The sequence below is a fragment of the Schistocerca cancellata genome, chromosome 1 (genome assembly GCF_023864275.1).
Source record: "Schistocerca cancellata isolate TAMUIC-IGC-003103 chromosome 1, iqSchCanc2.1, whole genome shotgun sequence".
Classification (NCBI taxonomy): Eukaryota; Metazoa; Arthropoda; class Insecta; order Orthoptera; family Acrididae; genus Schistocerca; species Schistocerca cancellata.
Window position 1 is genome coordinate 152,523,330 of NC_064626.1, and position 22,456 is coordinate 152,545,785.

The window sequence follows — 22,456 nt, forward strand, 5'->3', positions numbered from 1 at the left end:
AAAAGTTTGTTCATAAAGCTGAAAGGCCTAAAGTAAGATATGAATTTCAGCTGTTACTAAAAATAAATACAATAAAGTTATAAAAAGTGTTTTAGATATCCTTATACAGTACAACCACAGGTTTTATATACTGAGTGTATAATCGCATATTTGTTCTAAAAATCAATTATGTATGATTTTATCAGGAAGGCCCAAGATACATCCAAATAATCAAACAAATGGGTAATAATCAATTTAAATACTAGGCACACTTTATGGCAACCTATAGTGGTTTTGCTAAATAGTGATTTAACCACCCACAGCACGAATGCACATGTGATCTGAAGGTTCTCTCAGCGTATTTCCAATTTGAACAGTTCTCGGGTATCCGACCGGGTAGCATCGTAATTTCTCCACAATATTTCGGCAGACGTACACACTGCCATCTTCAGGTGGTACCTGATGAATGCTGTGCTGTTCCTCTCGGCACCCTATATATACTAGCTGTTACCTCCCCCCCCCCCCCCCCCAATTCCTCTCCTGGTGTCCTTGGTGCGGCCGGTGTGGCAGCTACTGGAGGGGGTGGGGGAAGCAGTGCCTGGGTCTGAACTGGGGTCTGCATTCTCCCTGCTCCTGTCGTCAGGGGTGGTCCTTCATCTCTGGGACCGCATCTTTCTCTCCAGTCTGAGGGCAGGGTTCCAAGCCTCACTGAGTTGCCTCACTTTATTAATTAGATCGTCCTGTAGTCGGATTTTGATGGCCTCTTTAGTAACGCAGTCCCAGAAGTAGGAGGACTGACAGAGCAATTAAAATAGTGCACATGAAAAGCATAAAAAAGATCAGAATTACTTGTGTGTGAATAATTCAATATTTTTCATTCTAATGTGGTATTTCACCACTTTCTGCAACCCTTACCAACTTGACTACTAACAGTTGTGAGTCAGGAGGTTTTTTGAAAAAAAAACAGTAAAGAGTGTGACATTGGTTTAAATCTCTCATTCTACCTTCCTTCAGTATCCCTTTATGTTTTTGACTTACATAGTTATCCAACCACAATGACAAGTGTTACTTGAACTTTTATCCAAACAATAAGAAAAATTATTTATTTTCCTCAGGTATAGTGGTGATTCTCATTAAAATATTACTCACATAAAGCTCATACTTTAAGTAACTAGTTTCATTGCCTGTCCTATATACATATTGTACAGAAATACAAAGTATTTTGCTCTAAACTAAAAATTCTTTTAAACTGACCTCAAATGTAGAACCAATGTCTTATTTTTCATGGTGTAATTACTTAGTTGATCATTCCCTTAATTTATGTTTTTTTATCAATTATTTATAGTCAGCTACATACTCATTATCATCACTTCATCTTGCCATTATAGTTGTTTTATTTAAATCATTCCTATGTCAGTTCCTATCTCAAATACAGATATCAAGCTTTTCATTTTCCAATAGTGGAGAGAATGACTTTCAAATACTGAGAAAAAATTTCCATGTCCTGTGAAAAGTTATAAATTTATAGCAAGAAAGCGAAAATTCTGTAAGACACATACCTTTTTTAAGTGAAAATTCTTTATTCTTTCAATAATTTTTGTATCTTAAATATTTATTTGACTCCCATTTTTTATTTTCTGTAACTGTCTTTCCACTATTTCCTTCTAAAAACAGGATCACTGTATTTACCTACACGAATGAAAAATTTCTCCTCTTGATTTTTAGTACTTAGTTTCCTAGTAACTCCTCTATTTTCACTGCCATTATGGGCATTTTAAAAAAGTATTTCCCAGTCCTGATTTTATCCCTAAAGTTCACTGAAATTCCACAGATGGGAATCCAATAATTATTTAGGCAATTACCATCCCACTGATCTACTCTGATTTTAATGTAAAGACAACCTAATTCAATCTCATCTTCCTCCTCTTCAGAAACTTCATAAAACAAATAACTTTCAATGTCTTTAAAATTTCTTTCAGTCCCGTCCTTTTCCTAGTTTTAGTTGGAGGCATAGGTTGACAACAAAACAGATCATTATTAGTTACACATTTTTCATTCACTTTTCTTTTTTAAAGCATTCCACCAGTTTGGTTCCATTGATTTTTGCTACTTGGCTGCAAAATAATTCTCTTTTAATATTATTCTCAAATTTATCCCAAAAAAATCTTCTCCCCTTTGCTTTCAAAGGGTACATGAAATTTTTTATTACACATGTTATTTCTATTTTATTGAAAGTCACTTCCAGTAACTATGGATTGGTCAGTATAGGCAGGTAACAACTGGTTTTTAGATGTAATTTCATCAATCACTACACCTCTTCATTTCACTAATAAAAATATTATCATTACTTAATTTCAACATTTTATTATTTCAATAAACATTCTGTACTCACCTTTAGGTTCCTCAGCACATCTTCCCTCCACAACAGCACTGTTAACAAAATTGCCTTCATTATAGTTTTCATCAACATCATTATTTTGAATGTACTAACATTCACCTTGTTATTATCATCCTCTGTTCCAAATACCCTATCCGTTTCAGAACCAATGCACTCATTACTCTCTTCATGACTATTTTGTACCTTATTATGAGCTCAGCTGTAAAAGTCACTTATAGGCTCTACTTCCAAAACTGGATCGTCTACTTGTTTCACAAAACTCTTATGTCATGATGGGTTACTGTTGCTCATGGTATCTCAAAACTTTTTACCAAAACTGATATGATTTATCTGATACTCATTGAGCCTAATCTGTCTATGTTTTACATAACTGTTCTTATCAGTTGGTTTTTGGTAAAAGTTAGAACCCCTGTTATGATCTGCTCTGTTTTGCCCAAAACTGTGGACACTCATTAATGTGGTCTAGAGTTTTCCAGCCAATTTCCTCTGTTATCCTGCCTCCATTTAGTTTCCCCACATACCACCATCCATTTATATTAGCACCACTCCTTTCCCATCTTCCACCTCTTCCATTGCCATTATATTATCTTACCCTGCCATCCTGATTTTCATCCCTGTATTTTCCATTATACCTTCTTCTAGAAATCTCCCCCATTATAACCAAAATTACAACCCCCTTTATGATGATTTTAATTACCAAAGTTGTGAAATATTCCTTTCCGTAGCTGTATGTATTTTGTCCATGTATTTTAGTAACTGATCAAGTGAACTGTCTGGTCCATAAACTAAATCCCACTATAACCTTTCTGGAAAACTTCTTTTAAGAGCATCTATTGTAGTTATTGTGAAATATTCCTTTCTTTAGCTGTATCTATTTTGTCCATGTATTTTAGTAACTGATCAAGTGAACTGTCTGGTCCATAAACTAAATCCTACTATAACCTTTCTGGAAAACTTCTTTTAAGAGCGTCTATTGTGGTTATCTCATCAAAGGGTCTGCTCATGTGTACTAATTTCTTTCACTGGTTCCTACAAAAATCTTTCATTGTATCATTCATACTTCTCAAAACAGGTCAATTAAAGAATATCCTCTTGATTCTACCTTGTTCAGACTCAGACCAGAACTTATTCAAGAAAACTTTTAATGTTGCCATTCTGTGTTGTAGTAGCTTATTCAGCTAAGGAGGGGGGTTTGCAAAGAAGTCTTTATCCAAGTAAAATGGTAGTACTGGTTGCTAATTACCACAAACTAAAACACATTTACAGAGCCAAATTATGTGAACTCAAATGATCAAGTATGATCAATATGTATGTTAGTAACTGCAGTTTAATGCATGGGAGATGCCATACAAACTGGTGACCCATGAGATCAAGTCATTCTTAGACCTTTTTTAGACTACTGGCCAGCAGAAACAAGCCTAAACAATACCAAGGATGCTATTGCCATATAACACACAAGAATAAAATACTTATCATCACAAAATGTTGGGAAAACAAGTGACTGGGGGGGGGGGGGGGTTATGAGGACACTTATGCTTTTAAATGGTTAGGTACAGTCCTTGTGTCCTAATTGAGTGGGCAGTTTTGTGTGTGTCTTTCTGAAGGAAAATTTGCAGATGCATGGAAATCATAATCCTGATAAAGGGGGAGACTGAAGACCCTACCCATATACAACTTTATAAATTCATAAGCCTATAAATGTTCTTGGCATAATGTTTGAAGAAGTGCTATATAAAAGACCACCTCTAAGAAATTCTCATACCTAATGTGAAGTGATACTAGTGGTCACAATGGTTTGTGGTATGACGATGTAAGTGTATAGACTGAGCACATGACTGAGAAACTGTCTATTGTGTAGGTGCTGTGTACAGCTACATTGCATTGCTCAGGTGCATTTGACATCAACTCACATCTTGTAAGTAAAGATTTGGGTCCTGCCTTTTGATCTGCTTGTCAGACTAAGAGCTGCCATCTCCTGGATGATGAAAGAAAATATGACATAAAATTAATGAAATACTTGGGACTTGTGAAAATACTTTCAGCTCCATCAATGATCAAACTATGGCTTTATGGAAAGAGAGATGGGTCTCTTCTGCCACAGGAAGGCAGACGTATAGTTTTTTCCCAAATTGTGCACTTGTACACTATTTGACAGGACATGATCCATATCTGGATTATACATACAGAATTCAGGAGAAAAACCAACCCAGTTGTGGCTGTGAAGCTAAGCTGCACATAACCAAGTTCTACTGGATTTTCCAGTTTGTGAGTCCTGACAGCAGAAGGGAGACAGCAGCACAGGGTATTTCTATCTACAAGCCAGGCTAGTAACCACATAAAATATGGCTTGTTGAATGAATTAGCTTCAGGCTTATCACAGGAAGCCTAAAGACAGCATATAGACCATTTATTGTGTGCCCACGGCAGGGGTATGTATTTTGTCATGGAGGAGGGAATGACTTGGTACCAGGATACTAATGGACAGAGAAATGGTATAGCAGGCTGTGAGCTTGTCTTTATTTCCCATATGAAGCCAGGGACAGTGGTCATGTGTGTGTGTGTGTGTGTGTGTGTGTGTGTGTGTGTGTGTGTGTGTGTGTGTGTGTGTGTATGTGTGTGTGTGTGCGTGTGTGTGCTGTATATACATGAATGTTTGTGTGAGTTGTGTTTGTCTGAACGTGTGTATTGTCTAATTTATAAGAAGGCCTTGTGGCTGAAAGCTTACTTGTTTAGCAGTCTTTTTGTTGTACCTATCTGTGACCCAGCATGTTCACTGTATGTTGATTAGCAATTTACCCTTTTCATAACATTGTCATTACTCCATCCTGGATTTTCCATTGTTTGACTTTTTCTGAAACCTAGTTTTCTAGTCATTAGGCTCGAAAAGTTGTTAGTGTGAAAAGGAAACCTTGTATAGAGTACTCTAGCCAATGAAATAACTTAAGATTACTCATAACATACATAGTACATGGTGCCTCCTCCAAATATCTTTGTAATAATGAAAAATTTCTTTTCTTCTTTCTTTCCATTCTTGTTTTTATTCCCTCTCTCTCACTTTTTACTGTATTTAAATTTCTCTTATTATTATTATTATTATTGGTTTTTATGTAATGTTAGGAAGAGGTTAGTTTTAATGCACAGTTCTATAGATGAATAATTGTTAGTTCTCAGGACAAGAGAAAAGTAATACACACTGCTGGAATGGTAATTTGTTGACAAATACCAAGGTTACTAGTATATGTATTAGATACTCTAAGAAATAAAAAATAGAAATTTATGTCTTTTGTACAACATTTTCAAAATTTAATTTATAAAAACCAGTCAATTAAGTTAATTTGTCAACAAATGTAGCTAATTTATCAGTAAACATATTTTATTAAAATTAAGTATCATTGATTGTGGATCTTCTTTGTCCCCTGTCACAGTATCATTATATGAAGTTTTGCAACTTGTTACTGCATTTTGATTCTTGTTTCTGGTAAGAACCTGCAATTCTATTGCCATCTACATATTTGTATGATGAATCTGTTCATTTGTTGGCCTAACAAAGGGAAAAAATTGATTAATGGGGCAATATGAAACTGATGTTCCTTCAAAAATACTGAGTCATCTTGTGGCAGACTCTGTATATTTCTGAGGGAAGTGTACCTTCAATAATGTAAGTAGATGTGAGCCTATCCCATGACAAAAGAAAGGCATGGTGCTGATGCACCTCACACACCTTGTGAGTTTGAAAGTGTTGCGCTGGGCATTTCACATAAGAGTTCATAACTGACAGTGCAGAGCTCAGGAAATGTAGGTGGTACAAGCACTATACCTGAAAAATTATCAGTTCTATATGGTGAGTGTAACGACAGCTATTGCTGTTGCAGTGTCAGTTCTTGCAGTATCTATTGCACTTTTTTATGGATAGCTGGATTCACATTGTCTGAATGGATAAATAATATGTTAATTCATGTGAGTCCCTATCACCAATTTATCCTTTTCTAGACCACCAATATTTATCAGTGGTCTCAAAACCTGCAGGAGTAAATAATTGAAAAGCCCTTTCTGGCAGTTGGCTTAGTGATGTTGTGAGTGGCAAGAGGGTATCTAGACCCAGAGGTGGGGGTGGGGGCAAATGGCATCAATTTCATGTGGAATGCCTAAATAGTTTTAAGATTTAGTGACAAATAGCTATGGCTACACTTGCTGCTAGTCAATATCCATTACATGTTATGATTTTTTTTGAAGCAATCATCATCATCAGTTTTCTACTATGTTAACAGGCCCTTTGCATCGCCATTTCTTGCCATCCATTTCTTCCTTCTTAATGTTGCTGTATGTACTGCTGTCCATCACATCATCCAGGATCTGAAATCACTTCATCTCTCACCTCCTCAACACCACCTCATTTTTCACTATGGTTATCCTTTCCATTTCTGCCATCTCCACATCTCAAAAACCCCCAGCTTTGTTCCAACTATCTTTGTGAATGTCAATATTTCAGCACCGTACAAAATATATTATTGGTCTTTTCTTCAAATCTTTGTCTATTTTATTGCAGAAAATACTTCTTGTTTTGGAGATACAACTTTTGCCACTGCTGTTCTGGACATAAATTCTGTGCTGCTCTTCCAGTTGCAGTCATTGAGTAGAGTCCAGTGAGAGTGTGGATAAAGAAGACAGCACACATGTGGCATCTGGTTATGGTATGGATGAGGAAATAGTAAGTGATATTTAGACTGCTCTTCCAGTCAGTATCTGTCCAGCTTCCTTGGTATGTAAAGCTGTGAACATGTTCTAATATTTTTCCATTCAACATTATTTTTGAGAATGAGATTTTCACTCTGCAGCGGAGTGTGCGCTGAAATGAAACTTCCTGGCAGATTAAAACTGTGTGCCCGACCAAGACTCGAACTCTTTACTGTTTACTCTTTTTTCCCTCCTAGTGGCATTACTTTTGTTTTCTTTGTATTGATTTTCATTCCATAAACCTTTCCTTTAGCTTCAATAGTATCCACTACACCCTGTACAGGTAATTCTTTTTCATTTGTTGCAGGAAGAACCATTTTGTCTGCAGACCTCAAACACCAGATTCTTCTTCCTCCAATTTTTATCCCATTATGACATACTGGGCAGTGGTCAATAATATTTTCTAATTACAGATTGAAATTGATAGGACACAGACAGCAGCCTTGTTTTACTCCTTTACCTAGTTCTATCCAGTTGGTACACTCTCTTCGCTCTTTCACTGAAGCTTTTTGATTTAAATGCAATGCAATAAGTCATCTGGTTTTCCAGTCCACTCCCTTTTCCCTCAGAACAGTTGCCAGCTGATCCCAGGTCACATTATGAAATGCCTTTCCCATGTCTGTAACTCATATCTGTAGGTTATTTTGAGGAGGCAATCATTTACAGCTTGCAGCAACACAGGCTATATTTCCTTTACAATATACCTCTCTCCAAAAACTGCAAAAACCTATTCAGTCTCTTGTGCTGTATTCCACCTAAACCAAATTGATCCTCAGATTCTCCTTTGTTATCTTCTCCAATCTTTTATTAATGATTCTTAACATAAATTTGGTCATATATGAAAAGAGGCTAATTGTCCTACAGCTCTGAAGTATTATGTCTGTCTGTTTCATGGCAGGTGGGATAAAAGTTCAGTTTGTAAAGGTTTTTGCCATAGATGGTAGAGGGGAGAAGACAACTGCCCTCCTGTGCTCCTCATTGAAAATGTCCTTGGTGAGTGGTGGAACAGCAATTAGAATCACATGCTGCTCTACATCCAAGATATCGATGACTCTGGAGATTGTTGGTCCCTAAGTGACTTATGACTAGTGGCCAGTGAATCACAGTTGCTTAAGTTGCAGTCCTTGAGTAGAGTCGAGTGAGAGTGTGGATAAAGAAGACAGCACACATATGGCATCTGGTTATGGTATGGATGAGGAAATAGTAAGTGATATTTAGAGGCTGACAAAGGTATTGGCGAACTTACAGAAATGATTGGAGTGTCTGTATGTTCTGGTGGAATTGAAGACTGTCAGTGTAACTCTGTCTGTGGTGTTGATTCTGGTGTCCACCTTGGATGATCCTGTTTTTTTCTCCATCAGGTATGGAGTTGTCACCTGCTAATGAGTATTTAGAAATATTGTTAGGTGATGGAATGTGGTGGGAGAAATGAAATCTTTTTTTGTGATGCCAAAACTCAACCATATGCCATACAGTCATTGCTTTTTTTGTGATATATATTTATTTCCTGATACTCATGAAGGATCCTTGCAATCTAAGACCTGACTTTCACTACTTGTTTGTAACCTCTGCATTACTTTTGTTGATAGTGCAGTAATGCCCAACGTGAAAGAAAAGAGCTAGAATTTTAAGTCCTATCAGTTTCATTGTCAATACACATAATTTACAACAGTGCACAAAATGTCCTTTTTGTACAGCTCAGCATTTGTAACAATAGACATTAAACTTCATTCACAATGGCTATGAAATAAAATACTGACCCACAATGAGAGATGCAAATACATGTACCCTGTTCCAGCTTGTCCTGATACAGCCTTAGATGCTCTGGGAGATTTTTTCTTTAGACATAGTCAGCACTAACAGAGTTAAAGAGGTTCCAGTGGATACTTTCTACATTGGTTGACAAACAGAGCATGACCCAGCACTTTGGATGGTATGTGTGTTCATACATTTTTGTTGGCTAGCTTCAGAGCAGCAGGTGGCTGATACACTTACCAGATAGTATTTCTAAATGCAACTTTGTCTCCTAGTACATACAGGTATCACATGAATCAAACAATGGAAAATCCAGGAAGGAATGTAACAGTGCCAGAGAAGGAAAGTTGCTACTCACCGTACAGCGGAGATGCTGAGTCGCGATAGGCATAACAAAACAATTCACACAATTAAAGCTTTTGGCCATTAAGGGCTTTGTCAGCAGTAGACGACATACACACATGCACACACACACACACACACACACACACACACACACACACACACACACACACATGTAAACGCAACTTGCACACACATCTGCAGTCTCAGCGAGCTGAAACCAAAGTGTGAACTGCAGCACCAGTGCATGATCTGAGTGGCAACTGGGTGGGGGTAAGGAGGAGACTGGGGTGGGGAGGGGGAGGGATAGTATGGTGGGAGTGGCAGACAGTGTCATCCCCCTCCCTGCCCCAGCCTCCTCCTTACCCCCACCGAGTCGCCACTCCCATCATGGACTGGTGCTGCTGTTCACAGTGTAGTTTCAGCTCTCTGAGACTGCTGATGTGTGTGCAAGTTGCATTTACATGAGTGTGTGTGTGTGTGTGTGTGTGTGTGTGTGTGTGTGTGTGTGTGTGTGTGTGTGTGTGTGTGTGCTTCTCAGGTATCACATGAGATGGATGCCAGCGGTAACTCCCTATCATTAGCAGGAGAGGTTCTCAGTCATATCATCAAGCCAACAGATGCATAACATGAAGTATCTAGCTTATTACTATTCTAATTAATTCCATTAATGGTGACATCTAGTGGCTTCTCCAGGGGACACAAAGTTAGTATTGAGTGCCTAGTAGTAGAGCCCAGACAAAATTTCATCCCATTTTCCATTCTGTCAGATCATTGACAGAGAATATGTGTACATTTCACTGGCCTATTTCTACAACCAAAATGTCTGATAAAGGAAGGCATTCTTTGAAGTTTATTTTATAAGGTATCCATGCCCTCTACATTAACCAGTGTTGCCTAGTGAAGGTTCTTGTCATTGAAAGACTGCTCAGGTGACACTGGCAGACAATTGTTTTCAATTTACAGTGCCAATATTTAAGACATCCTGAGTTTGGAATGAATTATACATATCACTATCTCCACATCTGACTAACAATCAAAGAATAAGGCAGTATGCATGATCTGTGTATTCAAAAATCATGTGCTCAAAACATAAAAGATCAAAGAATGCATCAACACTTTGCCTCAGTTTTAAGGGACCATTTTGATTAATGACTGCTGTAGAGAGAGTAAACAGCTTGTCTGGCACAAAAGTCCCATAAGGCACCTTAGCAAGGAGTCCTGTACTCTCTGCTATACTCCATGTCTTCCAGGCCAAGATATTAGCATCTGGAAAAGCTTCAAGGTCAGTCATCAGAAGTCATCAGCACTGATACAATTAATCCATAGACACTTGCACAGATAGTGACCTTCTACAAATTGTGTCTACAAACAGTAGATGTACTCATGGAGGAAGTTAAATAATCACAATTACTTAGAATTAGAAGAGGAACTGGAAAAATAAAGTATTATGCCTAAAAAATTAAAAAAAAAAAAACAATTTAAATGGACTTGCAGTTCACAAACAAAAGAAGGAATCAAACCAATATAACAAGGTGTTAGTAGAAAAAAAAAATACAACTGGATTAGAATTATCACAGCAATAACAAGACAGTAGATAAATGCAATAAAAGAATAGCTAGTGAGAATTCACATATCATTGAAAGTTATTAGATTAACATCATTCATCAATGCAAAATGAGACAATGAGTCAAGCAAATACATTTTCCATACCAAACAAACTAGAAAAGTATAAATACAGCTATTAACCAGATGGGATGATACATTAAGGATATTGCAAATGTTAAATAAGATTGCATCTTTGTAAAAAAAAAAGCAATTACATCAGAATCATCAACTGACAGGTGATTCTGATATGACTACAGCATACATAAACAGCATACATAAACAAAGGATAACACTAGGTGCTTCTCTATTAGTCACACTTAATAATACTTCTGTTCTAAGTGCTATTAGCAAGACATTTCTCAATTTAAATACAAAGAATATTGCAGGGTTATTGTAGCATCAGACTGACATATTATAGAGCTTAAGAAAATGGGTAGGACACAGCTACTTCCAAGCAAATGTGTGCAATGTATCTGTAACATCTATAGTGTAGTGCTCTTAGGCTATTAAATGTGAAATTATGTTATAAAGAAGACCTCTGTGTGGCTAAAGAGGTGGCTTTGGGTAATCAAACTGCAAATAGCTCCAAATTCATTATTGAACTGGATGTTATTAGCAACTACCATGGTGTGATAAAAATGATAACATACACTTTGAGCAGTAAAGAAGAAAGTTCTGTAAATGGTAACCTTCCATGCTGATTATTTGTTTCTTAATAGACACTTCCTATAGTGGATTGATGTTGGAATCATAAGTTTGATGTATATTTTTTATTTTCATATTCCAGTTTCATGTATTATTATATAATATAAACCTGATGTCAACAATAAACTCCAGCATTATCTGTTCAAAAAATTTCATTTATATAAAGCATTGATTTCATAACAGGTGAAATTTTTATGGCCAATTATTAAAAAGTGTCTGAGCACATGAACTGAAAATGAAATTAATGAGTATCAGTTACCATGTTAATTAAAATACTTAAAACACCTTCATTACTGCATGAATACAGTCTTCTACTCCAGAATTTCAGATATGAAACATTCTCCTTTAGTTATTGACACAACTTAAACGGAGAAAAATACCATCTTTTCCATAGTATAAATTAATTAAAATTAGGTATATGTTGTAAGATGAAATGGTCATGTAATTGTGGAATATTGATATACAAGTGTGCTGTATCAGTATGTTTTTCTGATTGTTATGGAAAGTACAAAACAAGATGTCAGATAAAAGTTACACTAAGTGGCAATGATAAGATAATCCTAATGGGTCATTTGATGTTTGAGTTCAAGTGCTAAGTTTGTGATGATAAGCTTCCAGTATAAGTATATCAAACTTTTCAAAAGGATTTCATTGGAACAAGACCAGCTGTTGAGAACCATCAGTGTAAATTTTATAAACATGTATTTAATATTAATATTATTAGTATTACCAATTTTCACAACATCTCTTCCTGTCAAAAATGCCAAAGAAGAGTCTACATGTGGTTACAGTGTAAGCAAAATATTCATTTATAATCTAGCTGTAGCAATATGTAGAGGTAGAAATTGTGAATACATGGAGATTTGCAAGTTGTACTTTTACAGCGTACGTTACAATATAGTGTATATTAAACAGCAGTTTCCTAATGATGTTGATCTTCTTAGATTATAAATGAAATGAATCTTGATATTTCCCCAGATTCTTTCTTTTCGGTGCATTTAATAGCACTTGTATTGTGCTCCCATGCAGTAAAGATAGTGCAAAAGAACTTGGTAAGAGCAACTTTTCACTGTATCATATTGTTCTTCAAGCTCTGTTCAAGGTTTCTGCACAAGGCAGATCTCTATCAATATATGGCAGTAGTATAGTAGCTCATTCCTAGTGCTCTTTTAAATAATTGTGAGTCATGTTGCCCACTTGTTATGGTTACCATTTTCATGGCAAAGGTACGTGTAACAAATCATTGGGACTTGACAGTCAGTTCAGTTTGGTATTCTGTTTAGAAACTAGATGTGTTTTTGTTGTTAACTTCAGTGTTCACTGCTGTCTCACAGAATCACTGACAACAATAGATTATACATTCATCTTTACAACAACACAACATTTAAAAGATGGCAATGCACCATATGTTTCTTTTCTGAATGTTTTTCTAAAATGAAGTTTTGGTATTCGTTTCTGCTGAATTAAATATCAGTCTCAGAATTACCAAACTGTGTCTGTACTCCAGTCATTATGATTATAGCAGTGTTAACATGGATCCATATCTTCTTAGATATCCTTGGGAAAGTTTGTTACAGAAAACACATTAATTAATTCAAAAAAATGGTTCAAATGGCTCTGAGCACTATGGGACTCAACTGCTGTGGTCATAAGTCCCCTAGAACTTAGAACTACTTAAACCTAACTAACCTAAGGACATCACACACATCCATGCCTGAGGCAGGATGCGAACCTGCGACCGTATCGGTCGTGCGGTTCCAGACTGTAGCGCCTCTAACCGCTCGGCCATTCCGGCCGGCTTAATTAATTCATTCATAGATAGTTGGGCACACTACCTTATTGATAGCCTTCACTCACATGTTGCATGCTGTTTATCCTCCCACAGCATGTGAGAATCTTAAGGGATGTGAAATAAGTTAGCAAATATAACACAATAGAAAATGACTTTAGTCCCAGGAAACAGCATGGGTTCCGAAAGATAACTATCGTGCAAGTGCAACTCACACTCTTTACATAATATTATAAAAGTCACAGGAGGAAGCAATATACAGTGGGTTTAGTGTTTCTTGGCTTTCAAAGAAGCATTTTACATATTACTAAACTGATACATACTCAAGAAAATATGTCTATATGAGATATCTAACCAGACTGTGACTGAGCTGAGGAATTATTGGCAGATGGTACGCAGAATGTTATCCTGAACAGAGAACTGTACACAGGCCGAGAAGTAATTGCAGTTGTCACCCAGAAGACTGTGGTACAACCAATACTGATCATGTTATATATTAATGAAATACTTATAATTTCAGCTGCAATAGCAGACTGCTGATGTGTTTATATACAAGGAAATGTTAAAACATTTTCTACAAATATGCAGAATCAGATCTTGACAAGATATCAGTTATGTGTAAAGATTGGTAATGAACTCTATATGAAGAGCACTATAAAGTTATGCTCTCACCAGGTATGAAAGAGGAACAAATTATGACTACACAAATAGTTTCACTCAGTTATTCATATTGTACAGATTGCAACACTGCATTTATCTGCAATGTACTGATCACTTAGTCCTATTCAAGGGTACTAAACTAAATGACAAGCTTCAGTATTAAGATACTAGGAAACTTCAGGCTATCTGAAGAAAAATTACTTCTAAATTGCCAATATGACCCATACAGGATGTTGCGCAGCTGTATGGGATCTATATACACTCCTGGAAATTGAAATAAGAACACCGTGAATTCATTGTCCCAGGAAGGGGAAACTTTATTGACACATTCCTGGGGTCAGATACATCACATGATCACACTGACAGAACCACAGGCACATAGACACAGGCAACAGAGCATGCACAATTTCGGCACTAGTACAGTGTATATCCACCTTTCGCAGCAATGCAGGCTGCTATTCTCCCATGGAGACGATCGTAGAGATGCTGGATGTAGTCCTGTGGAATGGCTTGCCATGCCATTTCCACCTGGCGCCTCAGTTGGACCAGCGTTCGTGCTGGACGTGCAGACCGCGTGAGACGACGCTTCATCCAGTCCCAAACATGCTCAATGGGGACAGATCCGGAGATCTTGCTGGCCAGGGTAGTTGACTTACACCTTCTAGAGCACGTTGGGTGGCACGGGATACATGCGGACGTGCATTGTGCTGTTGGAACAGCAAGTTCCCTTGCTGGTCTAGGAATGGTAGAACGATGGGTTCGATGACGGTTTGGATGTACCGTGCACTATTCAGTGTCCCCTCGACGATCACCAGTGGTGTACGGCCAGTGTAGGAGATCGCTCCCCACACCATGATGCCGGGTGTTGGCCCTGTGTGCCTCGGTCGTATGCAGTCCTGATTGTGGCGCTCACCTGCACGGCGCCAAACACGCATACGACCATCATTGGCACCAAGGTAGAAGCGACTCTCATCGCTGAAGACAACACGTCTCCATTCGTCCCTCCATTCACGCCTGTCGCGACACCACTGGAGGCGGGCTGCACGATGTTGGGGCGTGAGCGGAAGACAGCCTAAAGGTGTGCGGGACCGTAGCCCAGCTTCATGGAGACGGTTGCGAATGGTCCTCGCCGATACCCCAGGAGCAACAGTGTCCCTAATTTGCTGGGAAGTGGCGGTGCGGTCCCCTACGGCACTGCGTAGGATCCTACGGTCTTGGCGTGCATCCGTGCGTCGCTGCGCTCCGGTCCCAGGTCGACGGGCACGTGCACCTTCCGCCAACCACTGGCGACAACATCGATGTACTGTGGAGACCTCATGCCCCACGTGTTGAGCAATTTGGCGGTACGTCCACCCGGCCTCCCGCATGCCCACTATACGCCCTCGCTCAAAGTCCGTCAACTGCACATACGGTTCACGTCCACGCTGTCGCGGCATGCTACCAGTGTTAAAGACTGCGATGGAGCTCCGTATGCCACAGCAAACTGGCTGACACTGACGGCGGCGGTGCACAAATGCTGCGCAGCTAGCGCCATTCAACGGCCAACACCGCGGTTCCTGGTGTGTCCGCTGTGCCGTGCGTGTGATCATTGCTTGTACAGCCCTCTCGCAGTGTCCGGAGCAAGTATGGTGGGTCTGACACACCGGTGTCAATGTGTTCTTTTTTCCATTTCCAGGAATGTATGATTGATGTAACAGGAGACATCAAATGTTTGTACAGGACTGCTTTGCTCATGTAGTCTACATGAAAATAAAATTTGACTAGTAACAGCTCACACTAAGACAAATATGCAGTCATTTCTTCCATCCTCTGTCCCTGAACAGAATGGCACAAACATTAAACAGTACAGTAAACAGTATAATTTGCCATATTATTTATAAGGATTTGCAGATAACTGATTTAGATACAAATGAACTAGAGATAATTACTTATATACAGTACCAGAAGGTTGCACTGCCATAACTAATAGCCTGTTATGCTTATTTTATTTCTAAAAAACACACCTTAAAGTTTAAAATTACTGTAAATAAGTACAATAACTAATAGAAAAGTGGCCACCAGCATGCAAAACATTGTTCTTTTAAGTTACATTATCCAGTCACACAAAAAACCACACACTAAGAATATCTACCACAGCCCTGATGGACTTCTGAACAATGCTCATGGCATTAATTCAATGCTGGAGTACAGCCACAAGTAATGAAATCTATGTAAGTAATGTATGACAGTGACCTTTGCAAAAGATTTCTCATACAATGATAGCCAAAAATTACGACCACATACATAACAGCTGATATGTCCACCTTTGGCACAGATAATGGTTTCAATGCATCATGGCATGGTAAGCCTTGGTAGGTCATTGGAGGGAGTTGGCACTACATTTGCACACACAAGTCATCTAATTCCTGTAAATTAAATGGAGGAGGCAATGACCTCTGATGCCACGTACACTCACATCCCTGATGTGTTTGATCAGGTTCAGATCTTGCAAGATGAGGGGGGGGGGGGGGGGGGGGGGGGGAGGGAGAAGAGGGTCAGCACATCAACTTGAACTTCCCACTGTTCTCCTGGTACCACTACATCTCTCTCTCCTTGTCTTGTGACATGGTGCATTATCATGCTGAAAAATGCCACTGCCATTGCGATTCATCAGACCATGCAATTCTCTGCCACTGCACCCACATCCAGTGCCAGTGGTTACAAGCCCATTTCAGTCATAACTGCTGATGTTATGGAGTTAACATTGGCACATGCATGGGTTGTCAGCTGCAGAGGCTCATCAGTAGGGGTATTTGGTGCACTGTATGTTCAGACACATTGTACTCTGTCCAGCATTGAAGTCTGATGTTAGTTCAATCAAAGTTCGCCACCTGTCCTGTTTTATCAGCTTGCTCAGCCTCCAAAGTCCAACATTTGTAGTGATGGGTGGCTGCTCAACCCCAAGACACATGGACTTGGTTTCATCTTGGTCTCATCATGTGTCGAAGATGCTCATCACAACACTTTTCGAACACCTCTGGGCCATCACAATATGCCCTTGGTCAAACATAGATAGATTGTGCGCCTTCCCCATTCTACACATGGACAGAATACTCACTGATACTACATGCACCATGTGTGTGTCTGACTAGTAGTCGTTACTTGCCAGGTAATGCTGTTATCACCTGGACAGTTTTGTATAGATAGTAGGTCTGTGGTCATAATCTTCTGGCTGATCAGTGTAACTGTTATGACAGCCACGCACTTATGACTTAGGGCAATTTAGATTGAAGTGTGACTGGAAACAGTAGGTACCGTAAGGATTTCTTTCCTAGTGTATAAGTGCTGAAACCTGAGCACCTATGATGACTGCAGTGCCTAATGCCATTGATTGAGGTGACACAAGGTGCACTTAGGCTCTCACTTTGTACATCTTTATTGACTTCTTCCTATTTATCAATATACTGAGTGAGGACACCCTGCAATAGTTTTTAGAGATGGCGAAAGATTTGGGGTATGAAGTATTTTTAATAATTTGGAAGATAAATGGTGACTTGTAAGTAGCCATTAGAAAGCTCCAGTTTTGACTCTGTTGAAAACCAGTGTAATGCCAACTTTTGAATCTTTTCTTGAAAAATATACACTTAACTGTACTATATTTTTTCCTTTCCCTGAGAGGAAAAGGTGGCACAGGGAGGTTGTCTTTTTACATCTTCACATTGCAGTAGTTTCATACATAAATGCCTTACAAAAAACTGTAACTAACAAGAGGCCTTTTACAAAAGCCACCTTTATTCCTGCACATTTTTATCAATTTTTTCCTAATATGCTGCTGCTGGAACACATACAGAAACTACCTGTCCATACACAAATCACTCCATCAGATGAGGTAACTAATTACTGAAGGATGTTCACATACCCTGGAAGTCCTTTAGCTTAAAAGTCTCTGTGCATACTACATGCATGATCCTTAATTGTCTTTGTTGCCAGTAATAAAAATAAGGTTCAATTGGTGACTGCACAATCACAGGACAAGGCCCAAATACAACTTTCATGTACTCTTTGTCCCTGTGTATAGTATTCAGAGTGGAATTATGTAGTTCCAAAGGTATTCAATAAACTATCATCTAACACAAAAAAAGAATTTTGAAATCCCTACCAATTAAAAAAAATTCAAAACATACATCTTTAGCCACTCCTACAAATTATCTAGCTTAGTTTCAAAGACTGACGAGTTCAGTTTGCTTCATGGCAAGTAGCAGGGTTCAGTATAAAGCTGCATTACAAACAGATACACACACTTCTATATTGACAGATTTGGATAAGTATCTTATTTGAAAAATAACAATATAATCAAGTCTATATTAAACTACCAATAGAAGATAAATATCAACTAATAAACAAAAGAGAGGACAGTAACCTTTTTTTATAAATTACTGGATTTTTTCTCCTTCAATTAACAGGTTACATTTAGCTGGTGTAAGTGCAAATAATACTAAGCACTAAAGTGACCTGTTATTGTTAAAACAGTGTACATAGGCTAGTTGCTGTGCATCATGAATACCTTGCAACATTCCATATCACTGAAGGTTCCCCTTCGTGATGACATCTATTGAACATGATGACTCAATGAACAACTGAATGAATAAACTGTAATTAATGCATATGAGAGCTTCAAACCTTACCAATTTCTCCAGTACATCATTCATCTTAATGGTTAATGAATACCTTGCAATGTTCCATATAACTGAAGGTCCCTCTTTTGATAACATCTATTGAACATGATGATTGAATGAACAACTGGATGAATAAACTGTAATTACTGTATATGAGAGCTTCAAACCTTACCAATTTCTCCAGAGTATCATTCAGCTTAATGGTTAATGAATACCTTGCAATGTTCCATATCACTGAAGGCTCCCCTTTTGATGACATCTATTGAACATGATGATTTAATGAACAACTGAATGAATAAACTGTAATTGCGCGTATAAGAGCTTCAAACCTTACCAATTTCTCCATGACAAAGTCCTTTTCTAGTCTTCAGAATGAGACAAAATGACCTTCTTTAATAAGGAATGTGTTTGACAAGTTTTATCCATTTGACTAGCAATTTTCACACACAGCAATGTGTTTAGAAATTATTTATTCTGTTCTGAACATTTCTTGTTTCAGGCATGCCATGCAACTAAACCAGGCTACATTAATGTTCATATCATACCTCATTCTCATGATGATGTGGGATGGCTAAAGACAGTTGATCAATACTACTATGGAAGTAAGTTCTTTGTTATACATCAGAAAATATTTTCTGGTGGATGAATACTCACAAACAATGCTTGATAACATCCTTCACATAATAACACTGCAAAAAGAAAATAACATATCTGTCATTGTATCTTAGTGTTTGCAGTATAGATGATGTCATTAACACAGATACCATTTTCTCCATAGCGACTTTAGAAGAATATGTTTTTAAAAATGTGGTATTTCTTGATTAAATAAACATTTTTCAATTTTGCAGGCAAACAGGCAACACAAAGAGCAGGAGTACAATACATAATAGATACCATGTTGAATGAACTTAGAAATGATCCTGACAGAAGGTAAAGTAGAAATGCAGTAACAGGAAAAATACCTTTTAAAATAAGTGTAATACAGAGAGCTGACATGAAATGGTTCGATAAATTCACCACACCTAGCTTAATTTTGAGTAATTTGCAGCTAGCTACTATGGGGTCATTTTTACTTAGATAAATTACAAAAGCATAAGAGAGTTCATAATGTGTAACTGAGTTTTGCATAAAACTTTTTTTAATAAGACCTACAAGTCTTTTGTGATACTTTACTACATGTACCATTGTTGTATTTTATTAATTTATTCATTCATCCAAACACCATCTTCACCAAAATATAATGGCAACCAAAATTTAATTTTCTGTGTATGAATAATTATTGACCAAATTTAAAAATTTAAAATGCTGTCATAATGAACTCACTAATATATACAATTTTATGTTAGTGATTTAGTACACTGTCAAGTTTCTCAAAATGGAGCACATATTATCCAGACCATGCTCATCCAGTGTGTAAAATGCAGAGCACTTAGTGATTTCTAACACTTCAAACATTTTTGGTTTTGGCTTTGACTTTTCCATTATTGGTGAATAATCCAGGCTGATAAAATCAGCATAATTAGGTTTGTGTGTCTTCAGCCGTAAAGGTTTCTCATGTTTTTGTCAAGTTTTTAACACATTAACTCTTTTGCAAAGTAATCATATGTCTGAAGCTTTTTTATACATGGGACTTTCATACTTAATTAAATAAATAAAATGGTTTATTTGTCCATAATAACTTAACAGTCATGGACATAGTCTGTTTACAAACACAAGAACATTTAAAAAAAGTTTGGGAGTAAACATAAATTATACAAATTAACATTACAAATCCTTGATGGAGGACAAACATCTATCAATCAACAGTTGCTTTAATTTTGTCTTAAATATATTTTCCTTTAACAATTTTATATTATTTGGCAATCTGTTATAAAAACATCTTCCAGTAGAAGACGGACTACGATCTGTTGCTCTTTTGTTACTAAATTTTATGTGGTAATCCTCTCTCTTTCTTGTATTATAATTATGATTTTTGGTATAGATTACACTACGCTCCATATTTTCTTTTACAAACAGTATAGTTCTAGAACACACAATGAATACACTGTTAGTATGTTACACTTAATGACATATTCTCTACAGGTCTGATGCTTACTAATATTAGGTATTATCCTAATTGCTCTTTTCCAGGCTCTAAAAGCCCTATCCATGTATACCGCTGGTGCCCCACCCCAAATCTCTATACCATACTGCAGGTGGGAGTGTATAATTCCAAAATAGATTTGTCATAAAACAGGTTGTGCTATTATGCTAGAAAGGCGTTTTAGTAGGTAGGTGTTACAGGAGATTTTTTTACATGTAGCTGATGTGCTTCTTCCACGTAAGATGTTCCTCTACTACAATACTCAGGAATTTATGTTTATCAGTTGTTTCAACTGAAAGCTCTGGTTCTGTATCCACTTGTCTTGACTTATAATTTAGCAGAAACTCCATCAGAATTATCTTGTCCTTATTTAGTGCCAATTTGTTTTTGGTGAGATATTCTGTGATGAGGCTAACGTTCTCTGAATTATTTTGCCCTGCTAGATGTTTTGTAGAGCCTCAACTTATGAAGGAGGTATAATTAGCATAATTTACTAGGTTTGAATTTTGTAGAATTTTTATATCATTTATGTATACAATACATAAAAAGGCCCGATAATGCTTCCCTGAGGGACTCCACAGTTAAGAATTTTATAAGACGATTTTACTGTTTATGCGTGTCTCCCAGTTGTATGCTACAGCTTTACACATTGTCTCCAGTCAGCAGGTAGGATCTTAACACATCTAATGCTACTCCTCTGACTCCATAAGTTTCTAATTTATATAGAAGAACAGGATGATTTACAGAGTCAAAAGCCTTGGATAGGTCTAAACAGGTGCCAATAACTTTGTTTCCATCATCAAGTTTATTCAGTACCGCTTGCAAAAATGTAGCTACACCTGTTATTGTAGACCAGCCCTTCCTGAAACCATGCTGACAGTTTAATAGATTGTACATATAGAAAAATGATTTGAATTCATCAAGAAGTAGCCTTTCTAACAGCTTACTAAGTATTGAAGTCAATGAGATAGCCCTATAATTTTGTATTTCTGTAGTTATTCCCTTTTTATGCACTGGTCTTATTTCAGTGACTTTTAACAGGCCAGGAAATGATTCCTGACTCAAAGAGCTGTTTATTAAATGTTGTAGTGGCTTTATTAATTCATTACTGTATTTTTTCAGAAATTTCACTGAAATGTCATCCCAGCCACTGGATGTATCTGCTTTTAAGTTGTAAATGGTTTTCAGGATTTACAATTCTGTAGCACACCTCAGGAAGAATGAATTACTTACATTACTGCAATTTAGCACCTGTGGTTGGTCGATCACATCCTCCCTACTCATCTTACTAAACTGGTCTATGAATTTCTCACATACTTACTTTTGTCAATCAGCAATTTTTCATTGTCACTTATTATTATGTTATTGCACACTGCATTGTAGCTCCCTCCTCTTTCCTTATTTACTATACTCCACACTGTTTTGGTAACATTACTAGATTGCCTCATCTTTTCAGCATACATCTGTGCTTTCAATGTCTTACGTGCTTCCCTATAGGTTTTTCTACAGGTTTTGTATTTAAATTGGAAGTACTGCAGCTTGCTGTCTCTAAAATGAATATACAGGGTAAAGCAAAATTGGCACATGCGGACTTCGCAGTGCGACTCCTCACATGCCAGCGACAAAAAAGTGTCTGTCATAAAATTTCATCCATCTTGCATAAAAAGGACATTAAAGAGTGGAAATTTGGCAACACTGTAACCAAATGTATGGTAACTACCTGTGCCAGCAGACCTTAGTAAAGCTGT

General features: G+C 37.5%; 1 protein-coding gene across 1 annotated transcript in view; it reads left to right on the top strand.

Annotated features, from left to right (window-relative positions):
* The first annotated feature begins 12,157 nt into the window (after positions 1 to 12,157).
* The window catches only part of LOC126167284 (lysosomal alpha-mannosidase-like), a 101,221-nt gene continuing 90,922 nt past the window's right edge, over positions 12,158 to 22,456 (top strand). Inside the window, exons 1-3 of the mRNA XM_049920465.1 lie at positions 12,158 to 12,313; positions 19,125 to 19,227; positions 19,474 to 19,555. Of these exons, the coding sequence (XP_049776422.1) occupies positions 12,221 to 12,313; positions 19,125 to 19,227; positions 19,474 to 19,555 (278 nt within the window). The 5' untranslated portion in view covers positions 12,158 to 12,220. The remainder of the gene's footprint in view (positions 12,314 to 19,124; positions 19,228 to 19,473; positions 19,556 to 22,456) is intronic.